General features: G+C 39.3%; 2 protein-coding genes across 2 annotated transcripts; one reads left to right on the top strand and one right to left on the bottom strand.

Moving 5' to 3' along the window:
- Positions 1-484: 484 nt before the first annotated feature.
- Positions 485-14,308, bottom strand: SIRT1 (sirtuin 1). The gene is made up of 9 exons (XM_081864659.1): positions 13,704-14,308; positions 12,760-12,876; positions 11,480-11,721; positions 9,967-10,119; positions 8,194-8,341; positions 7,594-7,673; positions 5,967-6,153; positions 5,067-5,642; positions 485-2,534 (listed from the first exon to the last, which is right to left on the bottom strand). Exons 1-9 carry the CDS (start codon positions 14,269-14,271, stop codon positions 2,224-2,226), a joined length of 2,382 nt encoding a protein of 793 aa, XP_081720785.1. The 5' UTR covers positions 14,272-14,308; the 3' UTR covers positions 485-2,223.
- Positions 14,309-18,183: 3,875 nt separating this feature from the next.
- On the top strand, positions 18,184-26,319 carry DNAJC12 (DnaJ heat shock protein family (Hsp40) member C12). The gene is made up of 5 exons (XM_081862948.1): positions 18,184-18,439; positions 20,226-20,304; positions 22,685-22,824; positions 23,024-23,222; positions 24,295-26,319. The coding sequence occupies exons 1-5, from the start codon at positions 18,362-18,364 to the stop codon at positions 24,387-24,389; spliced, it is 591 nt and encodes a 196-aa protein (XP_081719074.1). The 5' UTR covers positions 18,184-18,361; the 3' UTR covers positions 24,390-26,319.
- The last annotated feature ends 366 nt before the right edge of the window (positions 26,320-26,685 follow it).

Genomic DNA, 26,685 nt, shown 5'->3' with positions numbered 1-26,685 from the left:
ACTCATGGATTAGCTCAAATCAGGGACTGCAAATTCACTGTGTGAATTCATGCTGTGAATTGTAGCATGGCAGCAACAGTAGGCAAAGTGAAGAAATAGCACAATTGGCTTCAAGCATGAAAACAGGATGGGGTGTGTTTGCATCTCACATGCAGGATCTGAAGAGAGCAGCACAGAAGTAATAGGCCACCTTATGCACAGGTAAGAGGAGGCTGGCTGCATTGCATCTGCAGTGGTCCTGCTCATTCTTTAAAATGAAAAGTTAAGACATTGGATAGAGACTTGGTCTAAATTGCTCAAAAGATCATATTGGTCTCACATTAAGCTTAGACTAAATTTAAAGCCAGCCATGGTGTTGTTCACATTCATTAGAAATCTTAAGTGGAGAAACGCCATAGTATACTTTCCACAAGCTGTATTGTATTTCATATCTGTTGGTAAAACAAGAAGTTGCAAGAGAGGAGTGAGAGGCTTTCCACACACATTATTAACAGCAACCAAAATTTAAACGACAATTTAATAGACCTTAAAACAGACTATACGAGTATAAAACACTGGTTTTGTATTTCAAAAGTTGCAGGAAGAGAGCCAGGTCATTTTAAAACAGTCTTCTACAAAACATTTGCCAGTTGGTTACATAAAAGACACTATATACAATATAAAAGCATAAAATAATCCACACTGTAAAAATAATTTAAAAACAAAATATTTTCATTTTAAAATATCTCCTATAGCACAAATACATTTTGACATGCAAGCAAAGCTAAACATATTGCATTCTTTAGTGTAGTCTAGCAAGTTCTGCTATTTAGAACCTGGACCATGAGAAAACATGCCAATGTTTTTCAGATGAACACAGAAGGCCATTCTTAACACTTTTTTATGCTATTGTTACGGAACAGATGTATTAATTGCTTAAAAAGGACAACCACTTTACATATTTCAAAATGGAATAAATATTAAAGCAATGTACATGAATGAATGATCAATAACTGGCAGAGCTCTCTTGGGATACGGCTGAAAAGTGGTTTCACAAATAAACATAAAACTTACTATTAAATACAGGGTGAGGAAACACATTGTGGAAGATGGAAACAATCTGCAGCTGGAAGTATGTGTGACATCCACTTTTAAAAGGCAGCCTTGAAGAAGCAGCGTTGTGACCAATTTCTGTAGCTGCTTTTTGTATAATTCAGTACCAACACGTGGTATTAAGTTATCCAAAACAGAAGCCGGTCCTCAAACAGCATATTTTAAATTTATGCTTAAACTGAACTTTCTGTTTTATATTGGAATTTTAAGTTTCTCCTTTTAAGGGTTTGTGTCGGGTACAGAAGCTCTTTTGGAGACTGCTCCCATATCCTGAATATTATATACACACCTTCAGTACATTTACATATTCACATTTTGGCAGCATTCACAAAAGATTTTATACATTAAGTGCTAGCTTTGTATACTGACTTCCTGTTCCACCTACCCTTTGTGTGTCACAAAAAAGTTTAATGAGCTTCTACTTAACTGAACACCATTTTGCTATAATTTTGCAAGCCAATTGGCACTATTACATATCCACAGGAAGTTTTTTGTTTTGCAGTAGCACTTTCTAATAATCAAAGTAGTCAGGGATTTCCAGGTATTCACTATGATGCCTAATTTCAATATGCTCACATGCATTTCAACATGAAGACTAATGTTAAGAAACATAGCTGCCATACTAACTTTTGGGGAAATACCAGTGTTAAACAGATTATGCAGTAACAGAGCTGGGGGGGGGAGGAGACTTTAAATAAATCAAAGTGTTACAAAGCAAGAGGCGTGAAAATACCATTCTTTGGTCTAGATTAGCTGTTCCCTTTATATTATATTAATATTCCAATGGCTTTTTCAAAACGGTTCAAAAAACAAAAAAAGGTTGAAATTTGTTAAGCAAAAATACTGTATATGTACACACACACAGCTCACACAGATTAAACTTAATAAAAATGAATGAGTGACAGTAAAAAGATACTTAGTACCTTCAAAATTCAAAAAGATTAGTGTTGAGTGTGCCTTTATAGAATTTAATTGGAAAAGTTAGAAAACTATGCATGAAAATCTATTCTAGTTGCTTATAAACACTACATCCTTATATTTTCCTTGCTCTAAATTCAGTACACATTCATTCCAACATGCCAAAACTGCTAATGCTGGTGGGAAAGTTCCTGAAACCAGTCAGTAATTACTTTATAGTTTGTCTGTCGAATGGTCAAATCCTACAGCTTCGTTTACCGACACAGACTCAGATTCCTGAAGCTCAATTCCATCTTCTCCATATCCATTCTCCTCTTCTCTGTCAGGAGTATCTTCTTCTATACCGTTATAGAACTCTTCAATTTCACTCTCGTCTTCTATGTCTAAGCTTGGACTATGACAGGACCCACTATCGCTGCTACTTCCACAAGAGCTGGAGGATATGACATCATCTTCAGAGTCCGAGTATACCTCAGCACCATGGAAAATATAGCGATTTGGTGGTAAAAACAAGTATTGGGTACCTGAAACATGTTTGATTAGCAAGAATTATTTCAGCATTAATAATCCCAAGAAGTCCTAAATGCGATACATTAATGCTTATGGGTTGTCATTATTTTAAGCACTACTGTTTCTAAGTAAGGAAATAGGTATACATAAAATTTATTACACTTTAATTTCACATGTTGTGGACTATGGAATCCCTTTTTAAAGGCTTACTACATGCTGCTATGTGCTTAACTGGATTCAGTAACATATGAAGGCATTCACTATTCAGCACCCCCCTCCAAGTTTCTCACTGTACACATAATGTACACATTCCAATATTGTCTCAAAGGAAGAGCTCCCTTCCACTCTCATTTACTGGTGGCCACAGCCAAAGATCTTGAGGGAAGGGAAGCAGTTATGAATGTGTAACTAATTTCTGTGGTTTAATTATGAAGTCTACAATCCACTTCTTTCCCTTCACTTTTCTCAAAGATACATCTTAATAAGCAATGATGTCAGACTGCCAATGACTGTTATCAAAGAAATACAGCAATTGCTTCAGAGCTTACCGCCTAAAGGCTTATTAAAAGCAAGTTGACTGAAATACCATTTTTGATGGGCTGTGCAATTGCAAGCTACACTAAAAGGCCTGTACAACTCTTGATATTCCTGCAACCTGTTCATGCTGCATCTAAATGAGGTTTTGTTTTACTCAGAAAATCATATTGTTATCTCCAGTATGCTATTAGACATTCTAAACTTGAGGAAAGCATACTGTTCCATATTAATACAATTTGTAATACAAAAAACATATCCATGCATCAAATCTGGCAGACATGTACCAGAAGCTTGGTGCTGGTGTGCACACTACAACTTCTACAGGCAAGCTGCCACAAATACCAAGTCAATTTCTATATGGCACTGCAAAAAAAAGAAGAAATTGGATGGTGTGGAGAAAACTCACATAGTCCATATAAGGAATGGCTTCATAGAAATAGCTTGGCACTGAAAACTACTGCCATGTGCACCAATCCTTGTAAACTGAGGGGAAAACAAGTTCCACAATTCTTTTCAGGTTTTTCTTGCAGCAATTGAGTTGTTTTGGATGCTTAAAACAAGTGGTAATAACAGAAGTCTGCATCTTAAAATTTGGGTTGGTTTAGATAATCCTTCAAACCTTGTTTTAGATTTTCAGGAGTGAGACTTTGCCTCACATGTTCTCTCCCCCCCCCCACTCAAGATCCCCTTTCTGCTTAAAGCAAAACTTAATTTTGTCACAATGTCCTAAACAGGCAAACAATGCTGCTCAAATGTGTAGAAGTAATTGCGAATCCTGCAAATCATGTTTGAGGATTACCTGAACTGACCCTTCCCCCTCTTGCTGCTTCTGGATTTTGTGAAAAGATGAGGGAGTGGGAAAGAAGAGGGGGAAGAGAAACATAAGATGTGCATATTTCCTGTGGGGAGATGCAGGGGGGAAATATCCATGGGGATATGTAAATTCCCCTCCCCTTCACATGACATACAGAAGTGCCATTTCCATTGCCACTTTTTAGATTGTTTGGAATCGCCCATAATGTACTTGACAGCACAATCTTATACACGTCTTTTCAGAAGTAAGCCACATTGAACTCAATAATCCTTACCAGCCTGGAGTTAGTGTGAGGGTTAAGTGATGTCAGTGGGGCCAAGCTGGGATCCAGGGTATCCCTGGTTGGCTCAACCCCTCCCTGGCACATCCTGTTTGGGGGCTTTCCCCCAGTACAGCTGTTTGGGGCTGGGTGGAGGGATAGTGCTGCCCCTGTCACCCTACCTGTGGCAGATCAGAGCAGCCTACTTGCTGAAACCAGTGGTAACCTATGTGATGCCAGTTATTGTGGACTACAGCTCCCATCATCCTTGACCAAGTCATGCCAAATGAAGGTGATGGGAGTTGACTTAAAGGCACTGCACAACTTCATCAATCAAGTGTTTATCAGTGTTTCACGTCCGATTGCCTTTCTAGATTTGTTGCATTTTAGAACAAAACAAAGATTACTACATTGTTTTATTACAAATATCCTAATTTGGATTTTGCCCACAGCCATGGGTAGGATCACTTTTTTAAACACCTTCAGGGACAAAGTGGGATATAATTATAAATAGATATCTCATTTCATATGGGTCTGACAATAGCTTTGTAAGGCAGAAAAGCAAAGAGATAAAACAAGTATATTAGAAATGCAGACATTATTTTTGAAGGCATACAAAATAAATTCAGTTCATATTGCCTACATGTAGTTTGAAAGCTTGCAAACATTGGAAGTAATCAGCTGGTTCAGTCAGAGGAATTCTTTCATTTGTTCTAGATTTCCTATTGTACTGCACCAACCTAAATCTAAGTATTTTTTTATTGAAGTGTATGTACATGTTTTTGTTTGTATCTCTGGTTGCAAGATCAGGACATTTTTACAAACTGTTGTTCACTACTGACTGAATTCCTTCAAAACAAAATTGCTGTGTTTAATACCTTGAAAGTATTGTTTAATTTGAATGTAGTGGTGTTTGCAAATTATTTAAGCACTTACCATCAAGCCGCTTGCTAATCTGCTCTTTTGCACATCTATTAACCCAACATTTTCTCAGTGTTTCAACAGATGTTTTTTCACTTCTCTCTTTGTTTTCCTCTTGGTTAGATCCATTTTCCTTCACATGTTCTGGGTTTTCTAGATGGTCAGAAAGACTTTCAACATTCTCTAAAGAGTTTTGAACTTCTTGAAATTTTTCTTCTACACAGTTCTCTTTAGACTCCAAGGAAGCATCAGAATTTCCTGCTTTATATTCAGAAGATTGCTCTGAACGTACCACCTGAGAATGTTGTGGTGCAATTCTTTCAGGTGAACTAGAATATTCAGAAATGTTTAGAGGAGTAGGTGGTAATTCAGCTGAATGTATTTCAAATTCTTTGTGAGGTCTGGGAGGCTTCTCTGTTATTTCTGAAAGTTTGACTGAATTGCTACAAAGTTTTGTATATTCACCACCTAATCTATGACATAATTCATTGATAATGACATCACAGTCACCAAGAAGCTCCACGTCGAAGTGTAGATGAGGCAATGGTTCCCTATTAATTAGAATCTGCGGCACTTCATGTGGGATAGAGCCTACGTGTTTAAGAAAAATAAAACAAAATGAATGTTACAGAAATATAATGTCAACTGTTATTAACAAATGTGACAACAAGTTTTAGGAACTACTTGTAAATGCACTAAAAAGTGACCTAGAATTCTGCTTCTGCAATATTACTTAATAGTATGCAAGATAAATACACTCCTTGCTCTTATATTCCTCCCAGATCTAAAAAAACTCTCTAAATTCAATAATTACAGCACTGTACAGCATGACAGTTGTATGGAAGCTCCTTATATATTTATTCTGAAACAGAGACTCCCCTCCATATGCCTAAGAAATGAGCAATCAACACTTACTTGGAATTAATGCAACTGGTCTTACTTTAAGTGAAGACCCGATAACAATGAGAAGATCAACCTCATCTTTGTCATACTTCATGGCCCTATGAAACTGCTCAGGTAGATTTTCACCAAAGAACACTATTTCCGGCTTCATGATGGCAAGTGGTTCATCAGGTGAACACCTGGGACATCTAGGAACAACCTGCATACAGAAGGTTGCATTATTAGTTTTAGTTTTATAGAAGCTAAATTCAATTAGGAAATCACTGGGTCAAAACATTAGCTGCAACAGATTTATTAAGAAGTTCAGATTGCTATAAAAAAATGACTGATGTTATAATCCACAGCTTTTCTAAACAATATTCCAAGTGTAACAAAACTGATGATGACATGCAAGTATGAATTGTATTCTTTAATAATTGTACTCAATAGAGGAAGACTAATACTTTAATCAGTTTTTTCCCCATGAAGCACCTGAACAAATTATTTTTAAACTTGTGAAAATGTTAGAGATTACAATTTTCCAGAGAACTATTCTATGAATAATTTGCAAATATTTCCTCTCATCTGTCCCAACAAAGAGAAGCACAGCACATGTTGCATATTTATCAGCTTTTGTGAAGGATTGCCTCACATATGTATTCTCTCTCTATTGTACAGAAACAGATTATGATGCATACAATGAAGATGCATCAATTAAACATTAGAGTCATGTGTTTCCATAGCCAGCATGGAAACCCAGGTTACTAGCCTCTTAGCAGGCTTATAATAATTTTTGCAGGGTAGTAGTTTCCAGGGATGCCTTAGTTCCTCCTTTCCTAGTTTCACAAAGCCTTTCCTCCCAATTCTCAGTCTACTGTCACTATGCATCCTTGATTCAACCACCTTGTCTCCAGACCCCCATCCTTTAGATTCCCTCCTCCTAATCTTCAGTCTTTTCCCCAAAGCTGCTTCTGCCCCTAGAGCTTACAAATTATATCCCTGAAACTTCCCCTTCCCAAATGGAAGGTGGACTGAAATCATTCTGACACTGCTAGCTCTAATCTTAGGCAGCTGAGTTAAAATACTTAGGGAAATAAAAGTCAAAGTGTCCTCCAGTGAATGACAGGTCAAGAGTCACATCTGAACTAACCTACAAGAAATATTCTACTTTGAAGAATCTTTCCAAGCTGCTTTGAGCTCAACTGAAGCAATGGTGAAATATAAATATAGTGTTATGAGATTTGGGGTTGAGAGGATTCCAGACCCCTATAATCCCTGGATCCAGCAAGTGTTAAAAGCCAATCAAGCCAGGCTAGCTTTCTGAACCCCTAGGTAAGCATCTGGAACCTCTGGAATCTTGCACTGCTTGGAGATTGGAGTGGCATGCAACAATGATAATAAATAAGAACTGCACTTGTTTGGAGAACTACAACTGCTTCTATGTAAACTGAATTCTTGAACTGCTACAGTTCACATTTCTAGATATAAGGATAACATTTTATCTGATAGTTATTAACACTCATACTTTTTGTTCATTAACAGTGCATTCCTAATCATGTTTGCACAGAAGATCAGTTAAGCTCAGTGAGCCTTACTCCTTAAGCCTGTTTATGAATGCAGCCTTAAATGTACCTGATAATATTTAGGGTTTTATTCCTACCTGATTGAAAATGTCTCCTCGAACAACTTCACAATCAACTTTGTATTTACAGATGAGGCAAGAAGCTGTTGCAAAGGAACCTGAAACACATACACACACCAAAAAGCAAATAAAGATGTATGCAGTTGTCTGGATTCAAATATTAACCAACCTAGTTTATTCTAGTCATACTGATCTGAGAATAGGAACACATACAAACATATATGACTTAATTTGCATGTTCACACTTAGCTGATAAAATTCACTGGATGATATCCAGTTAGTCATACTTAGAGTAGGCCCACTCTAAGCAAACCCTTGGATTCCAATGGGTTTACTCCAAGTATGAATTAGTTGAATACTACCCATTGTTGTTTTATTTCATTTGTTCATCCTGAAAATCTATGGGGGCACTGCAATAGAATTCACTGTCAGGGAGCGGAAGCACAATCCTTTTCAGATGCATTCATAAATGTACAGTTCAAAACATTTATCCTATTCTATATTCTCCAGGAACTAACCAAGTGACAGATGATGCAAAATGCTGAAAGATTCCACATATCCCTTATCACGCACATTAAAATTAACATGAGATCTAGATAGAATTTAAGATTGACTAACCATGACATTGGATTATCCTTTGAATTCCTGCCACTTGTTCCAGTGTATCTATGTTCTGAGTATAATTGCGAAGCAGTTTTTTTTCTTTATCCATCAAAGCTATAAATTTATGACAGAGAGATGGTTGAAACTGTCCAGGATATATTTCCTGTAGAATTTTTTAAAAAGCGAAAAATAAATTTTGCTAATATCACATTTCAGTTTTTGTTTAAAGATCAGCCACCATACATTAGCTTTTGCTTACTAGAACCAACATTTTCTTAAACTAATCGTAACTTGTGTTAACCTTTCAGCTTGGAGAAAATACTACTAACATACATCATTAACTTAAATGGGGAAAATGTATACACCATCTCCTGCCACCCCCCATTGAACATATGACATGCTATGACTGCTTAAATATGGAGTCATGTCCAGTGCTGCTGTTCTGATAGCACAGCATACTTCCACATGCAACAGAACTTCCCCCTCCTATCCTTTCCTTTGAAGACCTCCAGGGATTCTCAAAATCTGCTCCAGAGGGCTGCAGGAGCCTTCAAAGGGTACTTTGAGGCAACACAGGGAGAAGAGAGAAAGGGGAAGTCCAACTTTGTGAGCGGTACTCTGCATGCGCACAACCTTAATACAACCCACTCCTCTGAAAAAGTGTATCTTCCAAGCCCCAAAAATGTTGATCATTACAACTGTTGATCATTAAAAGGTATGAATGAAAAGAAAAGCTATTTAGCATCCACAATCTTACATCCAGAAAGATCCCCAAAGGAATTATAGGTTGCATTTAAAAAAGTATACAGGCAGCTCCCTTTTATGTGGGAGCTATGTTCCGAGGCACCATGTGCATCAGTGAAATAACATATAATTGAAACCCACTGAAAAAGCTTTTGATTTTACATTTTACTAGCATTGTATGTATTCAAGTTGGTCAACTTAGCTTGTGCTATTTTCATTCATTATGTTATTAATTTTATGAAAGAATAAAATTTGTTCATAAAGTGGAAAGCTTCCAAAACAATATTATTGCTTTTTCGGTGGATGCCTTAAGTTTAAGCCAAAAATATTTATGCCGTAGCTTGGCATATAAATACACTGTCAGAAAATTAGTTTTCCCCACCCGCCACCATCAAACAAGATTCAGTGTATGCAATGCTATTGTAAAGTCATAAATCATAATGGCATTTAAACATTTGATTGTATTCAAAACTGTCTATGAGTGGAATAGACTTTTAGCCACACTGAAGTATTTCACTTTCCTCTTCCCATCCAGACACCATCAAAATCTGATTCAGAGTAGGGAAGGAGATCATCTTAAACTTTTTTTTTGGGGGGGAGGGGGAACCAGAGGCAGGAGGAGGGCTGGAGAGGAAGATGAAGTTCTACTGCGTAAGCTAAAGTTCACTCACACATTTGACTCCACCTATTTGTTATAAGCATATCGCTACTGTATCGAGTAAAAAAAAAAAAAGAGTAGTGCCTTCTTAATAGGAGAAGCAAGAGTGATAGTTACTCTATAAACTTTGGCTTCTTTAGTTTCTTTATATCCCATAAAAATAAGAACCACTACAAGAGATAGAGAGCATTGATTATTACTCAAACACACTACAAAGCAAGCATGACATCATTATTTGCGATTTTATATTGGTGCAATAATCAATGTGCCCCTTTGCTCATGTAAGGGCATAACAGCTTTGAGGAAAACTGTCTTTGTTTTAGATACATAAAGATTATAGGTTGTTTAAATGTATCTGTTTTTCATACAAGAAAGAGAAAAGGCACCTTTGCAAACTTAAAAAATGGCCTTGGATCTTTCCTGAAGTAATCAATATCAAACATTGCTTGAGGATCAGGAAGATCTGGGAAATCTACTGCAAGGCGTGCATAGATACCATCTCTTGATCTGAAGTCAGGGATTCCACAAGAAACAGATACCTGAAATAGGTTACATACCATAATAAAGATCAATTGCATACTATAACAACATTTGTTGCTGTAAAATATTTAGACTATAGACTGTAAAATTTAATGTTTAGAGATTTTTTAAAACAGTGAGCAGTTTAGAAATGCTTTTAATAACTAACTAAATAATTAACTAAAAATAGTCACCCCCCAACTGTTTGCTTATTTTCTTTTGGCAAACAAAATATTACTTTTTTTTAGAACTATCCATTATTCAGATACCTAAAAAAACTGCAGATTAGGAAATTCCACTTACAACTATAGCAAAACTACTTATGAGAATCCAACGCAATATGCATACAGGCTAGAGAACTGCAGCATTAATTAACGTTTCAGTTCAGTCACTTCAAAATCAAATATGACTTTTCTTAACAGGTATCATCTTGGTTCCAGACAAATGAAAGTAGGTAGTGTGATTCTATTCAGGACATTAGTTGCTGCAGAACAAGCTTCTGCTTGCACTCCAACTAAAGTCATTGTATATGATGCAAATGAGCATCGCTGCCAAGTTCTACCACTTACTTCCTAAAACTCTGTCAAATGCTTTACTAGTCCTGTCCAACTCTATGATTTCTACAATGGTTTGGAAAATACACTGCTGCCTCAGTCTCCTGGAGGCTGGCCAACAGTAGTGGGTTACCAGAAATCAGTTACTTTTCTTAGCCTTTCTACCAACCTTTGAAGATTCACTTGCATATACTTGAACTACTGAAACAAGGGTAGCTGCTAGTGCCTCAATGAAAGGTCAGTGCTTACAGTATCAGAGCAAGGAAATTAAATGTTCCTTCGTGCTAGTGATAGAAGTTCGTTGCTCATCCCTTTGCTCAGGTGCTCTGCAGGATGCACAATGAGACTCTGTCTGCTTGTTTGGATGAATGCTCTACCCCCCCCCAACGCACACTGTTCTAGCAGTTCTCCCACCCCTCCAAACCTGATGGGGGGGGGAGGACATGAATGGCACTTGTTGCACTGGCTCCCACAAGTGCAACTAGTTTAATCTGGGCCGCAGTACAGAATTGTTGCCCGTGAAGAAAGGTCTTAAAATCATTGCATTTGCTTCAACATTCACATTCCACTAGGGCACACAGGTATCTTTCCTTCAGCATATTTGGGCACATGGGATATAAATATTTTCTTAAGAACTGTGAGCTTTGTGATATGGACAACCATCCCTTGCTTGCGTTGGATATAGAAAAACATCTGCCCAGGAGCAACTCTAGCATTACTGTAGCACAGCAGAGAGCAATCCATTCACATGATCCACATACTTGCATCAGAATAATTAAAATCTCAAATAATGTTCTACTTATTCCATTCAACATTAGATACATACCCCAGCTCCTGTTAAGACAATTATTTTTTTGCACTCTTGTAGTAGTTTCACAGCATCCTCTATTGTATTGATATCTTTTCTCTTTTTTCTTTTAGGTGGTTCTGACAGGATATTAATAACAATTTGCCATAATGTCATGTCATCAAGTTCAGGAGGCGGAATAGTTTCTGGCAACAAGTCTTTCAGAATTGCACGTGGATCTGTGCCTAGCATGAGATGTTGTTGGACAAAAGTGTATGGGCCTGCAATAGAAAATAAAGCAATTGTCATCTGGCTGATGCAGAATATTCAACTGATGGAGAAAATTCTGCAACATTTTTTGTTTATCACATTTTCAACAGAGCAAGTAGCATACCAATCTGAAAAATGTGTAATGTACTGCACACAAAAGGGCATGCATTGGCATCATGGGTGAGGCATCCTGTGAGCAGCAAATAACCACAGCATTTTTGTATTAATCCCATGAATAGGATAATTGGTTCCCATATCTTTTTTCCTTTGTGGGGTAAAAGCAGCTAAGGAGATTATTTTCAGTAATAAAGCAATTCAAGTAGTAGGGCAGAATTAATCCCCAATTCAGATTGCAACCTCAGTTGCTGCATAAAACAAAGGAAAAAAATTGGTGGGGAAAAATCACAGAACTACATGTAATGTGAAAAGGCTTTGGGAGTAAACCCTGAGGAACAATCTGTACCTGCTGCCTTGCAGGACATCTTTGGGAGAAGAAAAGGCATGGGAGTAAACCCTGCAAAAATTAGGAGTGGAGTCCCTAAGGCACTTGGATGGTGTCTTGTATGCCTCCTTCCTGCAACTCCTGCCACCAAGCTGGTGCCAAATGTATTGCTTTCCTTTTCTTTGGAACACATGAGCAAGTGTGAGAGAGCGTCTTGTTGTCTGGGCAGCCCAGGACCTCCATACACACTGCTCAGGCTTGCACCTCAGATTACCCTCAATTGCCAATTCCGGATTTAGAGCTGAAGAAAGAGATAGAGCACTCCATAGTTCTGCGCAGTGTAGAGGTGGTAATATGGAAGGATAAAAGCAGGGGCAATTTGCCACTCAGCTATTCTTCCAAGGTGCAACCCCTACTCATGCCAAGATAAGCAGCAAAATATACAGGCACCTCAACAAACCACTCAGAGTTCAGACTTACATGAAGGAAAGACAACAGTGTCACAAATATAAAGATATGACTTGCCCAAGAAAATAAAAGCAAGAATGAAGATGTAATCTTACAAGATATTTAATTGGAACCCCTATATTGAATTCTAAATATCTACCTATACGTGGCCTTGGAGTCCAATCACTGGAGCTTGCATGAGAGGCTCTATCATCTTCATCACTCTCACAGGAATGGAAGCCGTTTGCAATTATTTCATCATTAAAAAACATATTGTCTGAAAGACATTAAACAGAGAAAAACCATTATCAGATAAAAGTAGTGCCATCACATTTAGAACAAGTTGTGCTGTACTTCACCTACAAGAAGTAACAAGATTCTTTTTAAACTGGGATTTAATCATGTTTACATCATTCATACTCATTTATGTAAGCTTTAGGTACCATCGAAATAATATATGTGTAAGATTTGCTTTAACTTCTGTATCTTCAAGAGTTGCATAGAAGAGGGTGCTCCGCCTCCACATGATGCACTTGCCATAGAAGTCAGAAAAACCTAGCTTGCCCAAGATCCCTGTATTCTGCATGGGATTACTAGCTTTTTGCTACTAAGGAAACCGTCAGCCCAAGTGAAACTGGCTTCCACCAACTTTATCCTCCCAGGCACAGGCTGCTGTTCAAGGCTGCAAGTTATATGCAGTTAGAGCAAACTTGTATAGGACCAGGCTGCACGTTTAGTCGCCTTCTCCCAGCTCTCTTCCCCCAGCCCACCCGCTCCCGCGGTGACAAGTGGATAGGAGGAGCCACAGATTACTGCAAACATTAAGACTGTGTTTAGGAGGCTTTCCCAAGGCCTTCGGCTCTTGAAGATCGCGGGAGGGAGAAGGACTAAGCGGTGCCTTGACTTCCCCCAGCCCCGACAACGCGAATCCCATTGAGCTGGGGTTAGAAGGGGATGCCGGTGGTCTCGGGTCTGTCTCTCCCTCCCTCCCTCCCGGGCCGCTAAAGAGCAGGCCGAGCGGTGCTGATGCTGCTCCTCCTCCGTGACCCGATCGCTGCCCTGCGCCCACCTGCCGCCCCCTCCGCCTCTGGAGCGGCTCCTCACCTGGGCGCGCGGCCGCTTCCGCAGCGCCGTTCGAACACTGCGCCGCCCCGCAGCCAATGGCCGCCTCCGCTGCGTCTCCGGCGGGCGCCGCCTCTGCTCCCTCCCCTTGGCTCGGCCACCACCTCGGCAGCGGCGGCGGCGGCGACAACTGCGGCAGTAGTGGTAGTGGCGGCGGCGGCGGCGGCGGCGGCGGCGGCTCTTCTCGGGCCAGGCCCCACCGCCTCAGCCCAGCGCAGCTCCAGCCTTCCTCTCCTCCTCTTTCTCCCACCGCTGCCGAGGCCTCTCCCAGCTCGCTGTCGCCAGAGGAAGCAGCAGCAGCGACCTCTTCCTCCTCCGCCAGGGCCTCCTCGGCGGCGGCGCTTCCTATGTAAAGAGGCGCCTCCGCCTCTCCGCCGGCTTCCTTCGCGGCCGAACAGGCCCGGCCGGCGCTGTCAGTAGAGCCCCGGCGTTGACGCTTCACAGCTGGCTCCGGGCTCTCCGAGGCGCCTGACACAACGCCGCTGCCACCGCCGTTGCTGCCGCGGCCGCCGCTCCGGCACTGTAGGAGCGGCGTCTCCGCGTCCGCCATCTTGGAGAAGGAGCAACTACTCCCTCCCTCTCTCTCTCCGCCCGCTCGCTCTCACCCCCCACCTTTCCCCGTAGACGGGAAAGACAGCCCCCTCCCCCTCCCGCACCTCTCTCTCTCACACACACACACAGAGAGAGATTTAAACACGTCACGTGACCCCGTCGACGCCCACGCGGGCAGCCGCCCAGCGTAGGGCCGCAACAACAACAAACTGGATCACGTGACGCCGAGCGCGCGCGGGCGGGGGTGAAATGACGAGGCGGCTAAGTTGCGGGGTCCGCAGTCACGTGACGCCCCCCCCCCACAATTTTTCTGACGTGCCAACCTTTATATATTAAAAAAAGAATAATTCACCTATATTTTGTCGACTCTTTTATAATAAAACTTGAAGCTAAAAATACCGCAACGAATTCCTTTGTATTCTAACGTAGTTTATGGAGTGCAGGGTGGGGGGGGAGGAATCCCTTTGAATTCAGTGGGATTTATTTCTGAGTGAATATGGATAGGGAGAAGATCGTTATATGCTTTTGTAGTGTTTGGTGTGTTCCCTCTCCCCCCCCCCCCGCCAAAAAAATGAATAAAAGCGAAAGGAGAATAAACAAAAGAACTGAGGGAGGAAAGAGGAAAGGCGCTGACGCAGCAACTCGTTGAAGGAGCAGCGAAGGCGGGATGGGCGAGCAGCTCCCGGGTTCTGCAAGGGAAACGGCTCTAGGGGGCCGGGAGCCGCAGCAAGCTCTGAAAAGGGGTCGTGAGGGGAGGAGCCTTAAGAGGCAGCAGAAGGCCGCCGCCTTCGGCAGGATGAGATACTACACACATTAAAGCAGTTAAAGGTGGGATTTAATAATGCACTCATTAAAATAAGCATCAGCTTGTAGCTTGGAAACGCTCCCACTGAAATGCTTACCTGTTTTAAATACTTTAAAGCTTTACATTTCATGCAAATGTAAAGCAAAGCTGCGAAGTTTAAGCGCCACAACGCTATACATAAAAGCAGATAAAAATAGGTAGGTAACTAATTCAGCATCCTGTGCGAGTCATCTACAGATATACACGACGCCAAATAAATTGGGGCAGGCTTCAGAAGGAACGTGTTTAGGAATGCAAGTGATTTTTCATGCTGTTCTGGGTTTCTTTTTGCTTTTTAAGTAAGGTTCATAGCTCCTGTTTTGCCATCTCTATAAATATAAATCTGTAATCAAGACAGAGAGCAGTAGAAGTTAACCTCTTTTTTTTGCACTCTTAAACATAATTTTCAGGTTAAATTTGTAAAGGAGACAAAGGAAAGCACCCTCAAGTTGAAAACATCCACAAGTCAATTCAGGTTAAGAGCCTGACATATTTACTGGTATTGTAAACACATTTTCCATACTTGTGGACATAGCAATTCATTTCAATGCATCATTTACCTGTTTTTCAGGTTTGTTTTTTAAAAATGGTTTCATAAAGATTATGGTATAGCTATAGTCACACTGGGTGCTTTCCAAAGGACTCATACACCCACTAAAATTGCCTTAGGGTATTTCTGTGCCAGCTGTTTTTCACTTGATTTGTTCCTGAATTTGGTATATAAATAACCATAGCAGGACCTCAGTAAATAGATATCTGTCACCTTAATATATTACACAGACATCTCTCAACATACTCTTCAATGCAGATGTTGTATTTTTGTTCTTTCCTAAATAAGCAGAATTCCAGCATAATTCTAACGCAAGATCCGTCAGGGTAAGAGAGTTTGGATTTGGTGGGCCTGGGGGTCTCTTGGCTCAGCCATGGCTGAGCTGGTTATATGCTGGCGCAAGTACTTCACCCCAGCACAGCCAATGTAGAGTGCAAGTTCCCCAAAAGGGATGTTCTGGGAGTATGGCAGGAAAATGACAGGATAAAAACCTGTCACAAAGGGTGTCATAAGGCAAATTCCTCTGAATTCACCCTGAACAGAATTTGCCACTAGTAACCTAAATTGGTGTAACTTGCATTACTTTCTGTAGTTAACATTGCTCTGTAACTTGCTTCTCAATTTCTACCTATTCACCCATCCCCATGCTTAGATACCTCATTCTCTCCCCTCCCTTTTCTTCTTGTTTAGTTTGGAATTGGATTCAGACAAAGGTGTTGGTTTTGGGGTTTTTTTTTGTCTTCTTCTTTTTGTTTCCAATCTTGAAGGCTAACATTCAAATAAGCTAAATCATTTCTAGGCACAATGTAAACAATTATGCTGTGATTCTTTTCACAGGAATACCAATTGTTTCAATATTGCATGCACTTTTTATAAAGAGCAAAACTATGTTTCTTTTTCTTATGACTGAAATGTGCAAGTGTTACAATGGTTCAGTGACTAATATTGCAATCCTGAACATACTTGCGTAAGAGTGAGCTCCACTGAATGCAATGAGACTTTGAAATAAACATGCATAGTTCAGATGGTATTCTTACTGGGGGACGTGCACCTTACTCCTAGTAAATATGTGAAGGATCGCACTGCGCAAGGCAGCTAAGATCCTCAATAAATAGTATTCATTAACATATTTTTAAAAACTTTGAAAAGAAAACAGAGAGTTAATAACTGTTTCAATGGGACTCTTTGGGGGCCATGGAATGAAAAGGCTGGAGAGGAACCTTAGTGCCATCTAGTCCTCTGGAAAAGAAGTGGGAAGCAGTATTCTGTTCCCACAGAGACCAAACAGATCCCTATGGAGCACAACCCCCTCTCCAGCAGGATATGAGCACAAAAGCTCTTCCTAGTATTCATAGACATTATTTCCCTGATACTGGAGGCAGCACACAGCCATCATGATGAGTAGCTATATCTTCCATCAGTTTGTCTAATCCAGTTTTAAAGCCATCCAAACTGGTAGCAATACCTTGTGGTAGCAAATTGCATAGGTTGGTTATGCCCTGTGGGAAGAACTGCAACTTCGTCCTTTTCAAGAATTTGAAGGGTTTCCTCTGTTGTAAATGTGGTGCTTTTGAATGGTAGGGACTCCATCCTGTTCTGCTTCTTTGATGATCCACACTATAGCTGGTGACCAGTATGAGACACCTGTATACTGTTTTTCTGTATATAGGGTTCAGTGCACAAATATTTTTTAAAAAAATTAATGAAGCTGGGGAAAACATAATACCCACATCTGTTAGAACTTCAAATATTAGATTTCATCATCCTGCACGTCATGCTAGTACTCTCAGTTGTAGAAAGATTGGGCAAACAGACTTGTACACAGTGTTTTGCAACTACATAGGCAAACTAATGGCAAGAATCCATTTAGATGTTGCTAATTATTCCTCGTTGTTATTTGTTGCATCATCTTTTAAATTGCATTATGTGCCCTTTATAAATGCTTTTTAAATATATAGTTCTAAATTGTCTGGATTTGATTTTCTTATTCTCACAAGTGAGAAGGAACATACTTTGTAGCTCCATTAAATAACTGTTATATTAATTATTGAAACAAATAAATGTGAACGAATCGCAACAATGCCTTATCAAATCAAATTGAATCAGGAATTACAGTTTATATCAAAGCTGTTAATTTCCAAAACTAAGACTATGGCAATATATATATATATATATATATATATGCTCTGAAATTTCCCTCTTTATTTATTTTAAAAATTCCTATCATGCCTAGTTTTCCAAAGAAACTCAAGGTGGCTAACAAATCAGCAGCAAAACAATATAAAACAACAGCCCCCAAATTAAGCACATACCCGTGGCCAAAATATTAAACTAAAAGCAATTTTAACTGTTTCAAAACAACCATTAAAAAGCTAAGCTCTTTACAAACCAAAAATGCTAGAATCCCCCCCCACACTCTGTAAACTACAAATCCCAGAGAGCTTTGCAATTGTAAACTGTGATCAGAATTTGCTTCCACCAATAAGAGCAGGCTCATTCGAGGGTGTGCTTACAGAGTCTCGGGTGACATCTCCGTGTATAAAACCATCTGTAGAGAAGCTTCAGCATTACTGCACCTATCGGTTTTTCTCTAATCACTTTAAATAGCTTTGAACTGGTTAAAAGACGCCTTTAAGCTTTTTGTGTCTCTCTTTTCAGAAGGTGGGAAAGTGCCAGATTGCCAGATTGAAGCAGATGGATGCAATTTTGAACTGCAGACTGGAGGACATGGAAGATTTTTACAGCTTGCTAGGCTGTGATGAATTGTCTACAGTAAGACTAGTTAATTATGATTTTACTATCTCCCTCCTTAGTTCATTACAATTTTTTTAAAAAATGTTATTTCTTTGTCAATCGGTTTGATTTGGTGTATATGTGCTGTTTCTGTTCTTCCATAATTTCACTATGTTTTCTGTACATATTTTTAGCAGTTGATCTGTTTTTCTCCCCCAGTTCAGTTTTTTTTTTACCTATGCAACATTAAGCTGTTGAACACAATTAACTGTTCACACAGCTTTGTTTCAATAGAATAGTTTGAATTTTTTCATTACAATTGTGTAATGTAAATACGAAGCAGTTCTGAAAGTAATTATTGGAGGCTTCCAGAAAGCTATTCATGGCACAATATTAAACATATTTGTTCAAAAGTAAAACCTTTTAATTGGTATACACCTAAGGAATTCTCTGCATTCTCTAGTTGTCCTGTGTTAACTTATATAGCCCAGTTAATATCCAAAGCCTCAGTAGATTATGTTTGAGGTTACAGTGGCACAGAATGTAGTTACAGTTGTTCTGTTTAAAAAGATCTATGTTGACGTAATCCTTGCTGACTTTGAAAAGATAATATCCCTTCTCACAGTAAATAAAAACTTACCGTGAGTGTGCACATTTTGGGCTTGTGGATTTCACTTGAATTTTACTAGAACTTAAGAGATCCACCAAGCAAAGTGAGGTGAAAAAAGCACAGACTAAAAGAATGCTGAGCCCAGAAATTTGCTTTGAGTACCAGAGAGGAATGGAACTGTTTCAGGCAAAAATCCACTCTGTTACCACAAACTTTCTTCACCTCAGTAGTTGAAGAAGGAAGAGGGGAGATAATTTTCTTGCTGCTATTGTTAAACAAGTTGGGAGTTGCAAATCCTTTCTGATCTGCAAACCACCAAGAGATCTATCAGTAGATCCAGATCTGCCTTCTGCCCACCCGCTAAAGGTTTGCTGAGATGGCTTCCAGCAATGGGCACTAGATTTTGCCTGTGTGAAAAGTCAGCATGGTTGATTTTTGTAATGAAAAGCTGTGTCAGTGGGATAGTCATTTTGAACCACAACAAGTGGGTAGCATCCTAAGTGAAGTAAACAGAAATAACATTTTATGAAAAAGCTGTCTGCTGGCTTTGAAAGCTGATCCACTGCACAAAAGTGATTTATGTTAGGGAGACAGAGATGTTTCACATTACAAACCATGAGCCGTAGACACAAGAGATTGCTGACAGCCATGGTATTGTGTGAGTCTGCCATTTTCAACAGAACCTATGTATGTTTTAGAATTAAAGAAATCTAGATATATGGAAAATGTTTTGCACTCAAGCAACTTTGGGATTAATTTACCATATTTACACATATAGTGGACTGCTCCCGTATATCCCGAGATTGGTGGAGACTATTTCCAAGGAAATCTGACCTTGACTTCCATGGATCTTCTGTGGAATAAATGGTGCATGAACACATGCATAGACTATTTTGCTGGGTACTGAGGCTCTAGTGCCAACCTATAGCAAAAGAAGAGTTGCTTGACACAGGTATTTGTAAGGGAAAATAAATATATTCCCATATGTACTGCTGCCTGTATCAGGTAAAGATGGTGTAAGTGGCTGTTTCACTGTGAATACCAATTGCCAGTTTAGTAAATCTTACATTCAGTGAAATGGATAATACAAATCCATGAGTTTTACACATGGTGCCACACACATACTTGTGTAAGAAACAAGTCATATATGAAGCTTCCATAGGCATATTTTTCGTAAGAAAACAAGTTCCATCCATTCTTCAATTGTTTGTCTAGGTTGAACAAATTCTTTCAGAATTTAAGGTTCGAGCCCTCGAATGTCATCCTGACAAGCATCCTGGAAACCCTCAAGCTGGTATGTGGTTTTTCCTTTTCTCTCTCAAAATGAAACAGGTGACGTTACACAGAACAGTGGATTCAGGATTTTGAGAGCCGTTGGCCAAGCACCCCCTAACCCTAACCCTGACAAAGGAGTGGGGTGCAAATCAAAAATTCCAAAACATGCTCCCTTTCCTGCCATCTTGTGAAACTTGAGACTGGTCAGCCTGCTGTGGAAGTTCAAGCTCAGGCTCTACAAGTATCTGGGCCCTAGTAAATGCACAGCCTTGTCACTTGCTGGCACTGGCTACGATAGAAGAAGGCACAAGTATCCTCAATTTCCTGCCTAATACTTTGCCCTATTTATATATATGCAGCACACTTTGTTTTATTTTTATTTGTGTGGCACACTTCCTTTTCAGCAGCAAGTTGAACTATATTGCCCTAATGCTTATACAAACAGGAAAATCATAGCTACTCTGTTCTTTAGTGCAGTTGTTTGGCAACGTAGGTTTAATAGGGTGGCTTACAAAATCAAATGCTTCACTTCCCTTTTTTGAAACAAATTATGGTCCAGCTTTCTTTCTCCAAATGATCTACAGCTAAAGAAAAGCATTAAGCAAACAGATGGGGCTTTATGAAGTTGCAACTCTGTTAACTTGTGCACTTATTTTTTGAACAAGCAATAGTCATAAGAGACTATGCAAACTCAGGGTGTTTAATATTGTATTGATTTATTTGCATTTCAATAATTTTTTACACATTTTGGGATTTATCCAGTGTTAATCCTACACATAGTGGACCCACTATGAAGTTGTAGATGTGACTCATTTAGATTCATTAATTCCAAGGGGTCTAAGCTCACTAGGACTTAGTTGGATATAACCCTTTGTTTTAAATATTAAAATTATATTTGGCACTACATTGTTTTTGGACCTGTGCAGAGTAACAATTTGGGAATAACTAAGATGTGGAAACGGGGTAATGGAATTGTGTTTGTTAAATGTGGTTAACCCCTTTCATGCCCACTGTTTATCCACACCAAACTGTCCCCAAGTGAAACATATTTTGAACCTCATGGAGGAAATGTTGCCAGAAGGGACATTTCGGAGTAAAAATAAGGTAGAGTACCTGCCTTCCCACTTAATCACTCAAAATCTCTTACCAAAGCTATTTTTGCTTTCTAAAATGGTGTTGGGTCACTGCTAACACACATTTCCATGTAATGTGTAGTTAAAAAATCAGGGGGCAAATGACAAAATTGTATATTATGCAAATAAGAATGATGAGTAGTAGGTTTTCCACATACAAAAAAAATCATGTTTATGGGTCTAGTGAATGTATATTTATTTTTCATATGATTTACGTCATGACTAGATGTTAAAATACTAACTGCCTTGTCCCTTTTATCTAAATTGCTTCCTGTAGAAGAATTATCAGCTTGCCAATCAGGGGTGGGGGAGAAACATAACTGGAAAACTAAACTGTATGACGTTTTGTTTGTGTTTGCCAGTCCCTGTTAGCATTTTAATTCAGTGCCTTTCAAAAGATCTATCTAGTATAGTAAACTGGCATAAATGAATATAATAATAACGATCATATAATAGAAAGGTGACTCATAGATAAAATATAAATCTCCATAACCTTTACAGATGGTTACTAAGGATGCAGACTTGTGTTTCTATTATAGTATGGAAACTTTTATATCCAGTGGAAAAAATGAGATCACCCTAATACGATCGGGAAGTTTTTGTTTTGTAGTAGACCTAATATGTGCATATCACTGCTCCCATGATGCTCTTCGAACTATCTGTTCTGTTTCACTTGTATATACCTGGTTGCCTTTGATGACTAATTCTTTTTTAGTCATCTTGATTGCATTTGAAATCTTCAAAATCAAACTAAGGGCTCCTCCAGGTGACCTATTTATTGGGTATTCATCCTGATTTGCTTGTGCAATGCTTTTGTGGAGGGTTAGACTATATTTACTGAGCATTTGTTCTGATTTGCTTGCTTTTGGGGTGTTTGAACGCTTTCCTATAATCATTCCACACCTTTCAATATATGTCTCCTGTCACTTCCCAAACTGCAATGTCTGATTTTTTTAAAAAAAGAATAAGTGAATTTGTCATGCTAAGGACACAGCATGCTTTAATAATTTTTAACTGTACAGTACAAACCTACATTTTTATAATGCACTTGAATCCCTTCTGCAAAATATTGACAGTGGATATATCTTTCACACTGAGTGATATCCAACAAAGGATTATTGTTATTATTATTGCAGTTATTTTATTTATTGCCTTCTAAATCACTGACTGAAGGTCACTTACACATAAAATAATTAAAAACAGAAAAAGCAACACATACATTTCAGTGAAATTTTCATAATACTTTCTTCTGTCTCTGATTTGTAGTGGAGAATTTTCAGAAGCTACAGCAAGCTAAAGAAATCCTCACCAATGAAGAGAGCCGATCTCGCTATGATTACTGGCGGAGAAGCAAGATTACCATCCCGTTCCAGCAGTGGGAGGCTCTGAGCAACTCAGTCAAAACTGTTAGTTTTTGTTTATGCATCTGTAATTCTTGGGGAATAGAAAAAAAGAGGCCATTCTGTGGGTGGGGAAGTTCTCTGCTAGCTAGTATTGTTCAGCAAGGGGAATGGGAATCAGTGAGGATACCATTCATCCTTGAGCAAGCATGTGTATCTGCGTTACAACTCACAAATGCCACTGATTTGTTTGTTTTTTGTCTAGTCAATGCACTGGGCTGTCAGAGGTAAAAAAGAGCCAATGCTGGAAGCTCCCGATTTAAATCTTAATGATAAGATGGCTGACAATTTTCCCCAGAAATCTGAAAACAACAATCATGAACTGTTGGATGAGCAAAAGGGGCTAGAAGACTTTGACCCCACTAATGGGAAGCTGCTGTCACCAAAGAGCCCCGATTCCCCAGGTAAATAGTTTGCGGTACCAGTGCTAGACACAGAAAAAAATCCAGATAATTGGGGCTGGCACCAGATAAGTGAAATATGCAGCCTTCTTTTATTCTCAGGGGTGGGGTTTGTCCTCATGTGGGTTTGCATGAATATCAGGTATGCTTTTTGGTGTACCTGATCCCTGCAAGCTGCATGGCACCTGTGCACAGCTCATCTGAATCTCCTACATAGCACACCCAATAAATTGTAGGGTGTTCAGATGGTGTAGTCCATATAGGGCATTATGCTGCACATATCTTTCTGAGTGCTGTACTTCATACTTCTCATGTTTCAGCTGGGGCTAGTTCACATGTGCATGAGTGTCCCTTGAGGACTGCAGGATCCAGTGCTAACATGGTGTGTGAATGTGAGATTGCAGGTCAAATGTCGCAGATGGAGCTTCCCTACCATCTTAAACACTGTAGCAGGCCACACATTCAGATGGAATTTTCAAATGATTTTGAAGAAGAGCAGAGTAGCTTTTGTTAACAGTACAGTAACAAATGCTGAAAAATCAAGTGATGTGCATGCATGGATGAACTAGTGCAGAATAGGAAGGGCAGGAAACTTCCTCGAACCTTTATCTCTGAAGGACAGCTGGTGGGAGAGACAAAGTACCATAAAGATTGGGGATACTAATTCTAGGGAGAGTGGGAGCCAGTGCTGCTAATTTACAGGCCCAAAATATATGTATGAAAAAAGAAACCCAACAATTTGGCAAGCTTCGCTCCTTAAACCTCAAAGTGGCTTTACCATGCAGGTTTCCTTTGGGATACATTGTGATGCTGGTTTCTTATTATTATTGTGTGTGTGCATAGTACTGAGCCAACCCAGGACTAGGTTTAGTTGTGTGCACAGCTTGAATGCTCCCCCTCCACCAAGTTACCTAAGCTTCATCTACAGTTTTTGGCCTTTCCCAAATGAATGAATAAGCAAGGAGTTGGTGGTTTTTGTATTAAAGGAGTTTTACTTTATAAACCCAAAGTACCATTTCCTCTCTACTAGCTGATTCTTCTCTCTCTCACACTCAATTTTACCCACCCCTTACAGGATTTTCCGATCCAAATTGTTGGCATTTGCGCTTTCGTTGGTCTGGTGACACCCCATCTGAACTCTTGCGGAAGTTTAGAAACTATGAAATATGAAGCAGAAGACCAAATACCATGCAGAAGACCAAATATATGTTGAACACCGTGTTCACCATTTCAGTATTTTGCATATGTTCATAAAGGAGTGTCTTTGAATATTATTTAACTAGGTAGTTTTGTACTATTGATGCCACAATTTCCCATGCAAAATACCATGTATAGTTTGCTTGTTTTTTTTTTAATGTTGGCAGGTACTTTCCTATTAGCTTAAGTAATATGTGAATGCAGTTAACCGCTTTTTCCATTCATACTTAATGTATATGTGAGTTGTTTCCTATCATTATTGAACAGTTGGGAAAAGCACATGTTATTCAACATCCTTGATCCCTTATATCTTTCTGCCCTTATTTCCTGCTATATTCCTTCAAACAGCCTTTAGCCCTTTAACTCTACCACACTCAGCCAACCAAAGGTATCCTGTATTCTTCCTATTTTCTCTTGCCACCAGCCACTGATACCTGGTTCCCTCTGTCTCCCGATTAACTTTCTCATGCTACCACTCAGTATCATTTCAAAACCCACCTTTCCTGGGATATAACCCTTTGAGTCTTTATCCCCCACATAAAAAACAGCATCTACTCATATTTAGTTCTTGTTGTCCTATTGTCTGAGGGACAAACTACATGTTAATTTGGATAACCTAACATAGAATAATAGAATTGTAGAGTTGCAAGGGAGCTCAAGGGTCATCTAGTCCAACCCTTTGCAATGCAGGAATCTTTATGCCCGGTGTGGGCATAAATCTTCATGCTCAAACCCACAATCCTGAGATTAAGAGTCTCATACTCTACCGACAGAGCTATCTTAAAATTTTCTTTTTATAAAAGTAGTTTCAAGACCCCCCACCCCCAATGTTTGCTATGGTGCATCGGGAAGGGTTCTAATATTTTCACCCTATCACTTCTTTCTTTCTTTCTTTCTTTCTTTCTTTCTTTCTTTCTTTCTTTCTCTCTCTCTCTCTCTCTCTCTCTCTCACACACACACACACACACACACACACACACACACACACACAATGTTGGGATCTCCAATGTAACACATATTTTCCTTTCCCTCATTTGCTTCCTCATTGCCAAAATTTAGAACGGATGTTTGTTGTGGCTGTTACCTGCCTTTTTCTTCCTTCCTTCCTTCCTGTTTTGCTTGTAATACTCTGTAAACATCATGTACAGTACATTGATAGCACTACAGTATATAAATAAGTAATAATATTATTATAACATAATTGTAACTCATAGTTAACAGTTGAAGACTGATCTGTCTTATATGCAACTATATGTTATTTCTCAGATGTTTTGTTCTTGCTCTTCCGTGGACTCACATGTAGTATAGCAGGCATCCCCAAACTCAGACCTCCAGATGTTTTGGGACTACAACTCCCTAGCTAACAGGACCAGTTGTCAGGGATGATGGGAATTGTAGTCCCAAACATCTGGAGGGCTGAGTTTGGGGGTGCCTGTAATATAGTTTTCTGTGCTCTCCTTCCTCTCTACAATGTTCACTGAAATCGTTCAACCAGCAGTGCAGGCACGTGGGCACTGAATATTTCCCTTCCTTGCACCAGAAGCTCCGCTTTGGGAATTTCTACCAGACACAACTTCAACATTTTAAGCACTTATTTGAAGCTGTAAGCATCAGACCCTTCCTTTTAAAAAGAAAGACCTGTGCCTGGTACCAATCTTTAGGGATGCAGAAAGCAAAGCTATTTGTATACGTGAGTTTAGCGTGGCACTGGCCCATTGTCAGTCATTTAAAATTTCAGCTTGAAATGGTTTAGTGTGCCTGAACCATAGCCTATTGTATATTATTAAAACTGTATTGACATCTTGCATCGAACACAAAAGGTGATGTGTACTCTGATCTGTTTCTTTTCTTGTATGTTCTGTTGCCTTTATATTAATAAATTATTTTGAAGTTGAGTATAAAAGTTGCCTATTCCTTTTTGTTTTATTTTCCCCCTTCTCTTTGTTTAACCATTTGAGTAAATCACAAGACAGAGAAGTACTGTGGGAAAGCAGACAATTCCACAAAAAAAAATCATATAGTCAGGGAGCATTTTCCAAGTTTTGAGGATATTTTAGATTTATTTGTTTGAGCAGCTATAGAAATCATTTTTTCTAGTATCTCTGGAAACCAAATCAGCCTCTGCCTGGGTGATTCACTTTAGCTTGGATCAAGGGAATGGAGCAACTCCTCTGTTATGAAAGGTTGGAACTTTTTATCTTAGAAAAATGGTGTGCAAGGGTGGGGCATGATAGAGGTGTATAAAATTGGGCATGATGGAAAAAGTGAA

Source organism: Podarcis erhardii (assembly GCF_964252035.2).
Source record: "Podarcis erhardii genome assembly, chromosome: 5".
NCBI lineage: Eukaryota > Metazoa > Chordata > Lepidosauria > Squamata > Lacertidae > Podarcis > Podarcis erhardii.
The sequence above is the reverse complement of the archived record's forward strand: the minus strand, read 5'-3'. Positions and strand labels throughout refer to the sequence as shown.